General features: G+C 43.1%; 2 protein-coding genes across 2 annotated transcripts; both read left to right on the top strand.

The window, feature by feature from the left end:
* Positions 1 to 103: 103 nt before the first annotated feature.
* Positions 104 to 9,427, top strand: zgc:152830 (uncharacterized protein LOC767682 homolog). The gene is made up of 16 exons (XM_052068557.1): positions 104 to 264; positions 1,188 to 1,229; positions 1,337 to 1,427; positions 2,347 to 2,495; positions 2,564 to 2,672; positions 5,535 to 5,662; positions 5,752 to 5,851; positions 6,107 to 6,182; positions 6,252 to 6,337; positions 6,524 to 6,628; positions 7,508 to 7,583; positions 7,691 to 7,809; positions 8,150 to 8,233; positions 8,318 to 8,375; positions 8,522 to 8,703; positions 8,785 to 9,427. The coding sequence occupies exons 1-16, from the start codon at positions 110 to 112 to the stop codon at positions 8,926 to 8,928; spliced, it is 1,704 nt and encodes a 567-aa protein (XP_051924517.1). The 5' UTR covers positions 104 to 109; the 3' UTR covers positions 8,929 to 9,427.
* Positions 9,428 to 10,110: 683 nt separating this feature from the next.
* pcna (proliferating cell nuclear antigen) lies at positions 10,111 to 13,137 on the top strand. The gene is made up of 6 exons (XM_052068563.1): positions 10,111 to 10,551; positions 11,874 to 11,971; positions 12,052 to 12,119; positions 12,199 to 12,393; positions 12,661 to 12,784; positions 13,025 to 13,137. Exons 1-6 carry the CDS (start codon positions 10,331 to 10,333, stop codon positions 13,099 to 13,101), a joined length of 783 nt encoding a protein of 260 aa, XP_051924523.1. The 5' UTR covers positions 10,111 to 10,330; the 3' UTR covers positions 13,102 to 13,137.
* Positions 13,138 to 14,246: the final 1,109 nt, after the last annotated feature.

Here is a 14,246-nt window from a genome sequence, read left to right as displayed (position 1 = left end):
TTTTATTTATTTCGTATTGTAGTTCAATTGTGACATGACTACGGTATTTCTAAAATAAGCGCAACGTATAATCGGTAAAACAGAAATTCCGACGTTTTCAATACACTGAATGCAACGTATGGTCTGGTCATGTGACCGTACGACAGCCGCGACATTGTTACCACCGTCAGTCAGTCAGTTCATAATCATTCCCTTTCTTTTCCCAGTTTCCACTTGTCAGTCGACGACGACAACGAACGAGGAGACCGAAACGATGTGCACCAGGTGAGAATCTCCTCTATCCACTAAGCCCTTAACTGGGTTGCGACTGGGAGCTAACCAAACTACAAAGTTCATTGTCCATGTAGAAAATCGTTTGTGTGGGACTTTTTCATTTTGTATTTTTTTTTAAACGGTCCACTGCCATATGACATTAAATTAAGGAAACTCATAATTACTCCCATGATGTGAGTTTACATTAATGTTTTATTTGTAAGTAATTCGATCTTGAAGTCTTTACTTGCCTTCACTTTCACTATGCGTTGTGCATGACGCACTTGAGTTTCTTGATGTTTGTGTGGTATGGCCGTACAGATGTCTGATTGACATACACATTTTCTGAAGTTGTCTAGTCTCTTTACAGAACGTGCACTGCAAGGTGTGATCAAGGTTTAGAGATAAGATTTGAATGATCAAAGGTCCTTCCACACTTTGGTTACTCATTCATTCATTCATCTTCCGAACCGCATGAGCCTCACAAGGGTCGCGGGGGGGGGGGGGGGGGGGGGGTGCTGGAGCCTAACCCAGCTGTCTCCGGGGCAGTAGGCGGGGGACACCCTGAATCGGTTGCCAGCCAATCGCAGGACACACAGACACGAACAACCAACCACGCTCACACTCACACCTAGGGACAATTTTAGTGTGTTCAATCAGCCTGCCACGCATGTTTTTGGAATGTGGGAGGAAACCGGAGCACCCGGAGAAAACCGGGGAGAACATGCAAACTCCACACAGGGAGGCCGGAGCTGGAATCAAACCTCTGCACCGTGAAGCCTACGTGCTAACCACTGGACTACCCGGCCGCCCACTTTGGTCACTCTTATCATTAACTTGCACTGATGTCGAGCTCCTTCAAATCTAATCGTTCTTAGCGAAGGTGTCGAAGTCCAACATCAACATCATGTTTTGTAACTTTTTTTTTCTGGTAGCGTGCAACCCATTGAGTGGACCACTGATCTCAAGGACCAGAAGTGAGTACTAAAAGAAAGGGCACATATCCTCTTTTGTGTGTGTGTGTGTTATTTGTATATCCTGTGCTGACAGACATGTTATTGGTTATATATTTTGACACTTGCAGATTTGATGGTGTCATCTTGGTAACCCCAAACCATGATGATTTGCCCTCAAAACTTGAGTGTCTGAAAGCACCCCTGCAGGACTACAATTCCGTAAGTTTTGTTGACCAATAGCTAGTATGTACATACAAAAGGTGAAATGCCTATACACCACTGCAACATGTGATTACAATGCACAGACATGCGCACATTTTGAGCATGACTTCTCTGATCCACTGGTGAAAGGACACTTTGATTCTCTCCTTTATTTATCTCGAACTGCTTCAAACAACAAAGGGTATACTGGAAAAGTGATTTAAAATTGCGCAACTGTTCGTGCTTTTATGTTGTGTTCTGTTACTATTTTATTTCATGTTAACTGTTTTGGAAACCGCTTTGTTAGAGCCGCAGCGGTTCTAAAAGCGCTGTATAAATCAGGATGTATTGATGCCTCTAAATGGCCCGAGACTCTTAGCTTTTTTAAGGCGTTAGGGGAAGGAGTACTATTTACCAGAACATATACCAACTGTATCAATAAACACAGTTGTTTTATGACTCGGCCCAAGAATGTACCCCCCGTCACGACAAAGTGAAACTCTTATTACATCCTGTTACACCCACGCTGCAAGAAGGAGAGATACCGTCGCTCGTTCCTACTGACTGCTACCGACAACCACCTTACGTTTTCTATGCTATTGCTATTTATTTATTATTTTCAACAAATATATTGCTAATGCTTTTTTATATTGCACTTATATTGAATTGTGTACGGTTCTTCTGAAACATTTATTTTGTGCAATGAAACACTTTATCTCACCCCCCCCCCCCCTTCTTCCTGGTGTAGACTGCAAATTTCCCCATTGTGGGACTAATAAAGGTTATCTATTTATCAATGGAATATAGTCTCAGTAAATATCATATCAGAAAAAAACCTTACAAATTAAACAGTGAGTTTTCTCTAATTGCGTGAAAAAGCTTTGACCGATACGGTATATGAAGAGGTCTAAACATCATGGGTGAAACCGCTCAACAGGTGGACAGCGGACTCGGGGAGGAGGTGGTAGTCCTGAAGGTCCCCGGTCTCCCTGGCAACCGATTGGTGTTTTCCACTACGGGGCCCGTCAACCGTGACTATGATGATGTCAGACGCTTCAGTGATGCAGCTGTCAATGCGGTTAAGCGGTCAGTATACGTTCATGTCTTGGGAGGTATTTAAATTATTATTATTTTTTTCACACTTGTAATTTCAGGGCCTTGAAGGCAGGAATGCAGCGTCCCCTGCTGGTCTGCCCTCAGCACAAGGACTATAAGAATAGCACTCTGGTGGCTGCCCTTGGGGCTCTTCATGCGCTCTACATGGTAAGATGAACACACTGCTGGTTTGCATAGTCCCTATGTTGCATCCACTAGTGCCTTGAGATGTGAGTGACCCAACCTCTCTTTTTTTTGTGTGAAATGAAACATTTTTTGGCCTATTATCTGACTTTGCCTTGCGAGCAAAAATTTGAGATAAAAGCGCTGTCGGGTGGCAGTCAACTCTGCTTCACAACAAGCAGCAATTTGGAAATTAGTGAACAATTCTCCAAGCTGTTAAATCCCACTACGAGTTGAAATTTACTGTCAAAGTAAAAACTGTCAAAGTACTGTCGCAAAGCTGAACGCAAGTGGAAAAGAGACAAATTGCATGTCTCTTCTCAAATTTGGAAAGACAGCTGGCGTATCTACCAGCTCACAGTAAAAGAGGCCAAAAGAGAATATCTGTCGGACCTTATTCTAGCCAACCGTCACAACCCTCGTGCACTATTTAAAACGATAGATTCTGTACTCAAACCCTCTCTGCCTACTTGCTCGGATTCTTCAGCCGAGATGTGCAACAGATTCCTTCAGTTCTTTATTGATAAGGTCTCTACAGCTAGGATTCCGGTCCCAAATACCGCATCTGACCCCTCTGTCCATGTTCCATGTTCAGCTGTCCTAAATTCTTTTGATACTGTGTCCTTGGCGCTTTTGGAGGATGTAGTTCGCCAGACGAAGCCATCTGGCTCCCCTTGCGACTCTCTTCCCCCACGCTTCTTTCAGGAGGTTCTCCCGAGTGTTGGTGCATCGGTCTTGGATATCATCAACAGCAGCCTTTCTTCTGGTGTAGTTCCCCAACAGTTTAAACATGCTGTGGTCCAACCCTTGATCAAGAAACCTGGTCTTGATCCAGATGAGCTGTCAAGTTACAGACCCATTTCCAAACTGCCTTTCATTTCCAAAATTCTGGAAAAAGTGGTGCACATGCAGTTGAAACTTTTCTTGGATGAACATAACATCTTGGAGGTCTTCCAGTCAGGTTTCAAGACGATGCATAGCACGGAGTCAGCCCTGTTACGTGTTTCTAATGACATCCTCCTGGCAAATGACTCTGGAGACCACGTGTGTCTGGTCTTATTGGACTTAACTGCAGCATTTGATACAGTGGATCACAGTATTCTGCTGACTCGTTTGCAGCACTTGGTGGGCATTGGCGGGAGTGCTCTTGATTGGTTTAGGTCCTATCTAGCTGACAGGACCTTTTGTGTCAGCCTTGGCTGCTCTGAATCACGCACTGCTCCCCTGTCATGTGGTGTTCCACAGGGCTCAATTCTGGGGCCTCTGCTGTTCTTGCTGTATCTGCTCCCATTGGGTTCCATCTTAAGGAAACATGGTATTCCTTTCCACTGCTATGCAGATGACTGACAGATCTATGTCCCACTGAGCAAGAAAGACACCTTCTCATTAAGGCCACTCCTATCCTGTCTGGAAGAAATCAAAACCTGGATGGCACAAAATTTCTTGAAGTTCAACGAAAAGAAGACAGAGGTGATATTGTTTGGCCCCAGTGGACCTTGTACATTCCATCCTGTAGACTTGGGCCCCCTATCTCCTTATCTGAAATCAACGGTCTCAAACTTGGGACTTAAACTGGACAGTGATTTCAAACTCGATCGGCAAATTGGTGCCGTTGTTAAATCCAGCTTCTTTCACCTTAGACAGCTGGCCAAAATAAAACCTTTCCTCTCACATGAACACTTTGAGACAGTAATTCATGCCTTTGTCACATCCCGGCTCGATTACTGCAACGCCCTGTACTTTGGAGTCAGCCAGTCCTCCATCAAGCGCCTTCAGCTGGTACAGAATGCCGCTGCTCGCCTCTTGACTGGTACTCGTAAGAGGGAGCATATAACTCCTACTTTGGCATCCCTTCACTGGCTCCCCATTCATTTTAGAATTATTTTTAAGATCCTCCTCTTTGTTTTCAAATCTCTGAATAATCTCGCGCCACCTTACCTCTCTGAGCTCATACGCCCCTACACCCCTGCCCGGCGCCTCAGGTCTGTGGACCAGTCTTTGCTAGACGTACCAAGAACTAAACTGAGGCTCAGAGGGGATCGAGCCTTTTCTGTTGCTGGTCCATCTCTCTGGAATGACCTCCCACTGAACATTCGGCAAGCCTCCTCGCTGCCCATCTTTAAAGCCCTCCTCAAAACTCACTTGTATTCTTTGGCGTTTGACTCAGCATGACTTAGATTTGCTATTGGTTTTACTGCTTGGTGCTTTCTACCGCCTTATTACTTATTACTGATTCGTCTTACTGTTTATTGTATATGTTAAATCGCTCCATGTACAGCACTTTGTATGCAGCGATGGCTGTTTGAAAGTGCTCTATAAATACTGTTGACTTGACTTGACTTGACTTGACTTGACTTAAACATAAAAGGTTGTGTATTTCAAATGATGTCATTTGAGCTTAACACTAGCCAGCAATGCAAACTGCAATAGACACGCTTATGAAATAGCATCTGTGCTAGCACTGTGATGTTCCCCTGGTCTTATTATTAGTTAAAATAGGTTTATTTAGTTTTTTCAGACACTGTTTTTTGTTTGTTTTTTTTAATTGAAGAGAAAATGTCTCGCCTAGCTGACAGTTTTGGCCGTCACTTCAGCCCTAGACGGAACAATCATTTGCTTCCTTGTGACGGAACTGTGCTAGCATAATTTAGGAAAATTTTATATAATATTAAATTGGTTTTGCCTGGTGACTCATGTTTTAGATAGCAAATACTACAGACAAATTCAATGTACAGTAATACAGTATAAATTCCGATAGGGTGTGTAAACTTAAGGGCACAACTGTATGCATTGTTGTCAACCTTTATGTTGGCATTTATGGGAGTATGTGTTTTTGTCCTCTAATAGCCTTTAGAAGTGAGGGAGGTGAACATAAAATCATCCAACTACAAGGTGTGCGTGCTTGGTCTCTGGGTGGCTCACGAAAGCCAGGGACAAAGGCTAGTGGATCTAGCTAGCGCTCTGGAAAGTGGAAGGTACGGACAAATTATTTCAACTCATTCTCTCATAATTGTGCCATTCAGTCCTTCACTCCGGAGTCTTGTTTTTTTTTTTTTTTTTTTAGGCTGGCATGCCGCGACATTGGCGGCTCGGATCCTGAGCGAATGGCTGCTCCCCGCGTAGCTGAGTACGTTGTGGAACTCTTCAAGAACAGCCCCGTGCAGGTAGTCAACCGACTGTGCTATTGTCTGCATGATATTGTCTGCAATATGCCAGAGCAGAATAGTGACTGTCAGAATTATTAAATGCTCTTCCGTGACTATCGCATGTCATTATTACAGTTTCATACTCTATGTGACATTTTTATTTGGTGGCATGCTGTGAGATTGTTCTTATATTTTAAAAAAGTGCATTAGTTCAATAGAGGATTGAAAACCCTGATATGAAGAATGTACCGGTATGTATGTGTTCCACTTTAGGCAGAAGTGATAAGTGACGTGAAGCTTCTGGAGAAGGAGTACCCCTGCCTGGCTGCTGTCAACCGCTGTGCCAACAGTGAGAGCACATCGTGTTGTTGGCATGCTCCTTGGTAGCGCACCCGTTCATGGCTCTTTCCTATTTCAGGTGTACCCCGTCACCAGGCCAGAGTTATCAAGCTGCAGTACTGCGGCGAGGGGCCTATCCAGAAGACACTCATGTTGGTGGGCAAGGTAAGTGGACGACATGCTGTGCCCACGTAGTTTGATAAATGGACAATTGAAAAAAAATATTTGTGTGCACTATGAACCGGGCATGTAATCCAAATGGGTTTCTCCAGTTCAAAATTGTAGGTGTAGAGTTCTTTTTTTTTCTGAATTTAAGAGCTAAAAGCCGCATCTGTGTTGATTGGTGAACAGGGCATCACCTACGACACGGGCGGCGCAGACATCAAAGCTGGTGGTTTCATGGCCGGGATGCATAGAGACAAGTGCGGTGCTGCTGCCGTTGCAGGATTCTTCCAGGTGAGATACAGTGAGAAAACCTTGACATCGTCTCTCATAAATAAGTGTCTGTGTGTTATCTTCACGAGATTGCATGAAAGTAAGCCGCTGCAATCCATGCGGGGGACAGGGATTGAGCCCTGCCGCAATTTTTCTGTAAATAATAGGTGTCAGGGTACTTGTGGGCTGCAGTAGGCAAGTGACTACTGATGACCTGAACTGAAATTATGAGAAAAAGTTTTTGGGTAGTGCACACCACAGATCCCCCTAAAGATTAAGGTTTTTTTCCCCCTCCTTCCAATTTCCTCAAAATTGAAACTCAAGAAGTATAAATCAAGCTATCCATTTCAGCATCAAAAGAGCACATCTGTGCCATGTATCTCAGCAACAGAAAAGTTTCATTCATGGACCATTGTTCACTTGAGCTACGCCTGAGAGTATTCTAATTAACTTACCCTTTGATATGTAAATGACGCCAGATTTTGTCTCCTTTGGAAGCCAGTCAACCTCGCATAACATCTTTTTGACTGACATATCACACATCCCAGTTACAGCTGCAGAGAAGAAGGCTAAAATCATCACTCAAGCCATTTACCTCTCAACCACTCTGCCACTGGTCATTGACATGTAAACGTTTGTTCACTAGAGTTATTGCCACTCGGAAGTACGTATGATGTCACCGTGAATAGTAAAGTGGAAATAAATCACAAAATCTGATCGCGAAGCACGTTGAAATGTCATTCAATATAATTATGCATTACCCTTAAAAAGTAAATTGCTTTGACATCTTGTGCCGTCTAACTCGGCCCCCCCCCAAAAAAAAACATTAATCACAAGCCGCGAATGGATGGAGGGTTCACTGTATATACTAAATGCCACTAATACAATTTCCCATTTTAGATTTTGGCTAAGCTGAAGCCAAAAAACCTGAAAGTTGTCGGCTCCATGGCTATGGTGCGCAACAGTGTGGGTTCAGGTCAGTGACATTTTATGAGCAGGCTGAATCTAAATGAGGGGGATGGGGGTGTCAAATGCCAGGGTAGTGGCAAATTTTTAAGTCAAGGCTGTGTGTTTGTGTTTCAGACTGCTACGTGGCAGACGAGCTGGTGGTTTCCCGCGCGGGCCGCCGAGTACGAGTGGGCAACACGGACGCCGAGGGGCGCATGGTGATGGTTGACCTGCTTTGTGAGATGAAGGAGAAGGTCAGATCACCTTAGGTTTTTTTTTGTTTTTTTTTTTAAGTACAACCATGTCACTCATCGGGCTGAATGTGATTTCCAGCCATGCGGTCAAAGTCAGCAGAGACCCGATTGGCGCATGTTTCTAAAATATCATCCTGAGCAATAATTCTGTGGTGATGGGTGTTATGAGTTTTGTTTTCTGACAGATTGACAGACTTATTTTGGCATTTAGCAAAATTTTCTTTCCCTCCCAAATGTTGATCCCGGCAGAGATCAATACAGTTGATCAATACATACAGCTAATTTGCTTGTATGATTTATCACAAAAGGTTTTGACGCTATCTACTTCATTTTCACGCAGGCAGTTCAGGAGACTTGCCCTCAGTTGTTTACGATTGCGACTCTGACTGGCCACGCTATCAGAGCCATGGGACCCAACTACTCTGTGAGTGCCGACTCCATTATTTGGTGACCACGGATGTCAGTGTGATGTTTAAGGTGAATTTTTCAGCTTTGAATTTCTCTGCAGATAATCATGGATAATGGACCCGCCCATCGTGCCGGCAATGCAGCTCGGTGGCAGAAAGGTGAGATAAAGTAATTCTATGGTTGCAGCACTGCACACCAAGCAAATCTACCTGATTTTTTTTTTTGCCATCCCTTTGCAACACTAATTATTTTAGACATTTTCCAGTCAAAAAATAACGCGTGTCCTTGTCCCACTACCATGCAGCTGGAGAGGTTCTTGGCGACCTCTTTGAAGTGTCCAGCATCAGGAGGGAGGACTATGAATTCCACAAGGGTAAATCCGAGTACGAGGACATCCTCCAGTGCAACAACTTGCCGTCCTCTGCAACCCCTCGTGGACATCAGACCCCAGCGGCGTTCCTCATCATGGCGTCGGGCCTGCACAAGGTGGTCACGGGGACAAATAACTGATTGAATATGTTTCATCAGATCTAAAATCATCAGTCTGTTCCCTTTGCTCCGATGCAGCATGGTGTGGATTCTGAGGCGCCTCTGCCGTACTCCCACATTGACATCGCCGGCTCCAGCGGCCCCTTCCCTGGCGTGCCAACGGGAGCACCCATTGTCGCCATGGCAACCAACTACTTCCTGTCTGAGCTGTCGGCGCTCTGATTCAGTTTAAAATACAACTGACATCAAGTTGCACAAAAGTACCCCAAGGAGAAGTAGTTGTACAGTATTAAAAACATCATCATTGTAAATGTGAAGCTTTATGCAAAGGATTTTTCATTGGTCAATACCTATTCATTAGTCATTAAATCTTCACCGATGGTTGTAGCAGTTCATTCGCTATCCACCGTGAGTTTGGTTCGTACTCGGGTACAGTGTGAATGTGACTGTGAATGATTGTCTTTCTTTATGGGCTATGTGATTGACTGATGACCAATTGTGACAGCTGGGATAGTTAGTCTACAGGTATTGTCACTTCCCTAAAGGTCTGACATTTATCAACCACTGTACACATGTACTGTATTTAGTTTGCCAGTTGGTGACCTAACTGACCAGTTAGTAGAACTAGCAGAAGTTATAATTCATCTGTGTAGCAATTCAGACAATAGAATTGCTTTGTCCATCTAATGAACTGAAAAATAAAAGCAGTGTAAAAATCAAAGGGTGCTTGTTCCACAGAATTTAGAGGACGATTCGACAGCGTGAGACCGGTAACGAGGAACAATATCATTTTGAACACGTTGAATTGAGCAGTAACTGGTAAACTCAAGTCAAATTTATTTATGTAGCCCACAAAAAAAGTCTCAGGGTGTCACAGGCCAGAAGTTGGCAAATATTGACATATGTAAAGGATATCTTAATCTTAATCAAAACCCCTCAAAAGGGCAAGGAAAGCAAACGTTTTGTTGTGGACAAACGGTAGGACGTGATATTTTGTCCAAAATGCGTGCAGGAAATAAAAATATGTTCCCAATATTTGGAGGTAATAAGACACTGCAACAGAGTTAATGTTTGCAATTTTAGTATTTGCTTCGAGAGGCAAGATGATCGCTATGCATGCCAGAGCCATACCCCAGACCAGTAGGTGGCGATAATGCATTAAAGTTATATGCCAACCGCCACACTTAACGAAATAAACGGCGCTCCTTTTGACGGTGAGTACTTGTGTAAGTGAGTTTAAAGGAGATCATGTCACGTTTTGTGACAGTTTTGTTTGGTGGTTTGCTCTGATAAATTTTCTAATGTAAAATAAATGCATTCGCCGGGTTGGGATTTGGCGGGTTGACCTCTTCAAAATGGCCGCGTTTAGCCGACATTTGTCCTGTGGGAAATGACGTAAAAGTTCAGAACCATTATAACAGAGCTGCGGCGCGCGCCAGGCTGTCTTCTCCGGTGTAGCCGAGCTTCATTCAGCTAACTACTCACAAAGGCTTTCACCTCAAGCTTCTCTTCCTCGGCCATAACTGCAACTCGTGCCCTTTTTTCACCTCGCTCTTCCCAACTTCGAGGAATTTGCTCCGTTTTTCGCCCAGTCCACCTTTTCAACACACACCCAACCGCAAGCATGTTTGAGGCTCGCCTAGTCCAGGGATCCATCTTAAAGAAGGTCCTGGAGGCCCTGAAGGATCTGATCACGGAGGCATGCTGGGACGTCAGCTCGTCCGGCATCTCGCTGCAGAGCATGGACTCCTCTCACGTCTCCCTGGTGCAGCTCACCCTCCGAAGCGACGGCTTCGACTCGTACCGTTGCGACAGAAACCTCGCCATGGGAGTCAACCTGGGCAGGTCAGCCAAATAACATAGTTTTCTAGCTCAATACGTACGACTTTTAGACGCCAGTAAAGCCTTTTGGTGGTGGCTAATTGCTAGCTTAACATTTGGGTCGGTAGGCAAATCTTAGCTTTCGTTTTAAAGCAAGTGTTCTTTGGTTGATATAAGTCACGTTTGGCGGGATGGGGGTGTTTTCATGTTTATGTCAATGCCATATTCACTGTCATTTTGACTTTATTGTGGCAATCACAGCAAAAGCTCGAGTAAAAGAAAAAGAAAAGCTGCCATATTGGCGGAGTTGCCCGGGCATGTCCCTCCGAATGGAGCAGCCTCTGAAAGCCTTCACTTTGATTCCTATTAAATATACCCAAGAATGGCATGGTACAACTCCTCTCAAGGGTTTGAAATCTTTGATTTGACGCGATGTTAGTTCACTGGAGTTGTCATTGCGCGTCGACGTCACTTCAGCGCCAATTTGAGACTTGGCGGGAATATTTGTTGAACCCGGGAATTTGCACTTCCGGTAGCGAGTCACGCTGACGTCGGTTCCGGTTTGCATTTGAGTCAGATAACGCCTGAAATTACGTCTATTCATTGTTAAAATATTTTTTTCTTCCGCCCCGTTTTAAAAAACCGCATAGATTATTAAATGACTAATTCACAAATCTACGAATAGCGTCATAGATCTTGTAGCGTACTTTCATCCCACTGTAAATCCGATGGTCTTTTTTTCCTGAAATGGCAAATTTTTATGAACTTAGTTTTTCCTATGCATTTATTTTATTTTAACTGTTCTGTAAAGCACTTTGTTGAAGCTGAATCGGTTTTGAAAGCTATATAAATAAAGACGTAGAATACAATGAAATACCAATATAGTAACAATTTTAAATAGTCAATTTACCGTTTATAGTTGTTAGCCTAATAGCATTTATTACCCAAGTAATTTTTTTTTCTGGAAAACAACACATTCAACAAACAAGACTCTTTTGCTGATTAGCATGACCTGGATGAATGAGAAATATGCACAGATAGGATTTTTTTTAATGCAATTGTTAGAGAGCACATTGGTACTTATTAATATTGTAAGATTAAGTTATAGGTGGCTTGGATAATTTTTTGGGGGTGAGGAAGTAATTGTAAATCCTGAGCAAGATTGAATTGCCTATGAATAAAATCTGCCACCTGTCTCGTCATAAAAAATAGATTAGAACATAAGTGGATGGCAAAATTGATTGTCTTGTCTTTTAAAATCATGACCGGCATAAAACGCCATTGCTTCAAATGATTGTGAACACAATTTAGTTCATTTACCTCAATTTTATGTATATTTTCCACAGTATGTCAAAGATCCTGAAATGCGCCGGAAACGAAGACATCATCACGCTCCGAGCCGATGACAATGCAGACACACTCGCACTCGTCTTTGAGACCATCAGTACGTTGGCGGACTATCCAATCAGCTCGGTGTCATTATTGTTTGAACTTTCCTTTAATTTTGTTTTTTTTATATTTCAGACCAGGAGAAGGTGTCAGATTATGAGATGAAGTTGATGGACCTCGACGTGGAGCAGCTGGGAATTCCAGTAAGTTCCCACTGGGTTTTTGGTCTTGGGACAATATAAAGTGCGCTGGTTTATGACCTTTTCTCGTTCATGTTCACAGGAGCAGGAGTACAGCTGCGTGGTCAAGATGCCATCAGGGGAGTTTGCACGCATCTGCCGTGACCTCTCGCAGATAGGTGACGCCGTCATGATCTCTTGCGCCAAGGACGGCGTCAAGTTCTCCGCCAATGGAGAACTGGGCACAGGAAATATCAAGCTGTCCCAGACAAGCAACGTGGACAAAGAGGAGGAGGCGGTGAGTTTGGTCAAATATAAACACTCCTATAAATTGCGAGTGAATACTTTTAAGCAACAAATCAGCTAAAATATTTAAAATTGCAAGCAATTGTTTTTAAATGACTGTTTTCTGGAGAAAAAATATATATAGCCAATTTGTCTTGATACCAAAATGGAAGTAAGAGAATTTTAAACGTCAAGAAAACATCTCTTGATAAGACTTGAGTTGAGTGCAGAAAATTTTAAATAGAATTTTGCGACAAAATATTTTGGAATTTGTTTCCAGGTGACTATTGAGATGAATGAGCCAGTTCAGCTCATCTTCGCCCTCAACTATTTGAACTTCTTCACCAAAGCCACTCCTCTGTCTAAGACGGTCACCCTCAGCATGTCCGCGGACATTCCTCTCGGTAAGCGACACACGCGGCTACCACAACAAATACGGGAGTGCCTTCACTTTCTCACGTTCTTCGCTTGATTGTAACTCCCATTTAACGTTTACTTTTACAGTGAACCTAAAACCGTTACACGTTTTGTGTTTGACCAAACAGTATAATTTTGTCTCTTAAATCAAGACACCACTGCACAGCATGACTGCTTTTCTGCTTTCTAATTGTTGGAAAAAAACATTTTTTATTCAATCTCTGCAGTGGTGGAATACAAGATTGCCGACATGGGCCACGTCAAATATTACCTGGCTCCCAAGATCGACGAGGAGGCTTCTTAAGTAGGCAGAAAGGCAACGAAAAGGGAGAATTGAAAAGCAGGAAGACTCACTCCAGTGTCAAGTGGCTTCCTGTGTCATGCAGCAAGAGCTTCAGTTGTCCGAGTTTGAAAACTCATCTGCATTCCCTGTTGTGTGGAAATGTCAACACATTGAGTCTTCCTGTCTGTTCGTCTTTTTTTGCATCCAGACTTGCAGTTTGTTGTTGTAGATACACATTTGTAAATATTTTGTGGTTATGCTATCAATTGTTCTTTTTGTATCCCGTGACCTAGTCCCAAATAAAAATAATCACATTTTTGCTTGTTTAACTTTTTTTATTAGTCCTCAGACGAGTGGAGCTGAAAATAACAGGAATTAGCGTAGCCTGATGTGGATTTCAATGTGGCGTTACTCCAAAGTATCAACACAGTAACTGTTTTGAGCGCGGTCTGGAAAGTTACAAAACCTCACAAGGGCTAAATAGGCATTAAAGGCCGTGACTCCGTCGAACGAGTTTCTGTGAGCGCTTGTGGCCACTGGGTGTCGCTGTTTCGTAATTGTTTTGCTTTTAGGAGACTTCCACCAGCTGTGATTGAGAAGCGTGTTGTCTTCCACAGATTTGACCGGTTTGGAATTCAATTTCAGATCAATTACATCATTCAGTTTTAAGAGAGAAACAGTGACGTGACTAGGCATGAAGGCAGTCATCAAACCGATTTAAAATGCTAATTTGTCTGCTTTTTCTTTTTGGGGGGTCAGATTTTAATCTGGTTTTGGTGCTCTCATTGGATCTGCCTGTCATGTTAATGCACGTTGGTCCATTGAACACATACTACTAAATATTTTAATAATTTAAAGTGTTGAGGAAGCTGTAAAGTTGCAGGTTGATGGTAGATACAAGCTCGGTAGGTTGAACATCTAAAGTAATTAGAAATATAAGGGCCTGTCTGGTGGCCGAAATGTAATTTTCCTGCCTAAATGTATGTGTATTAAAATACAATTATACAATAGAAATAATGAATTTAACTCAAATAACCTCTGCAGTTCTGTCGATGCCATTAATGGCAATTTGTAAACTTGAGTTGCGCACAATGCAAGCGATAGCAAGTAGCTCATCATGCGAACAACATGATTTTTTTTCTTGAAGTGTGCTGGCATCACTCCAA

The sequence above is a fragment of the Hippocampus zosterae genome, chromosome 6 (genome assembly GCF_025434085.1).
Source record: "Hippocampus zosterae strain Florida chromosome 6, ASM2543408v3, whole genome shotgun sequence".
Lineage (NCBI taxonomy): Eukaryota > Metazoa > Chordata > Actinopteri > Syngnathiformes > Syngnathidae > Hippocampus > Hippocampus zosterae.
Note: the sequence above shows the minus strand (reverse complement) of the source record. Positions and strands in the feature narration are given on the sequence as shown.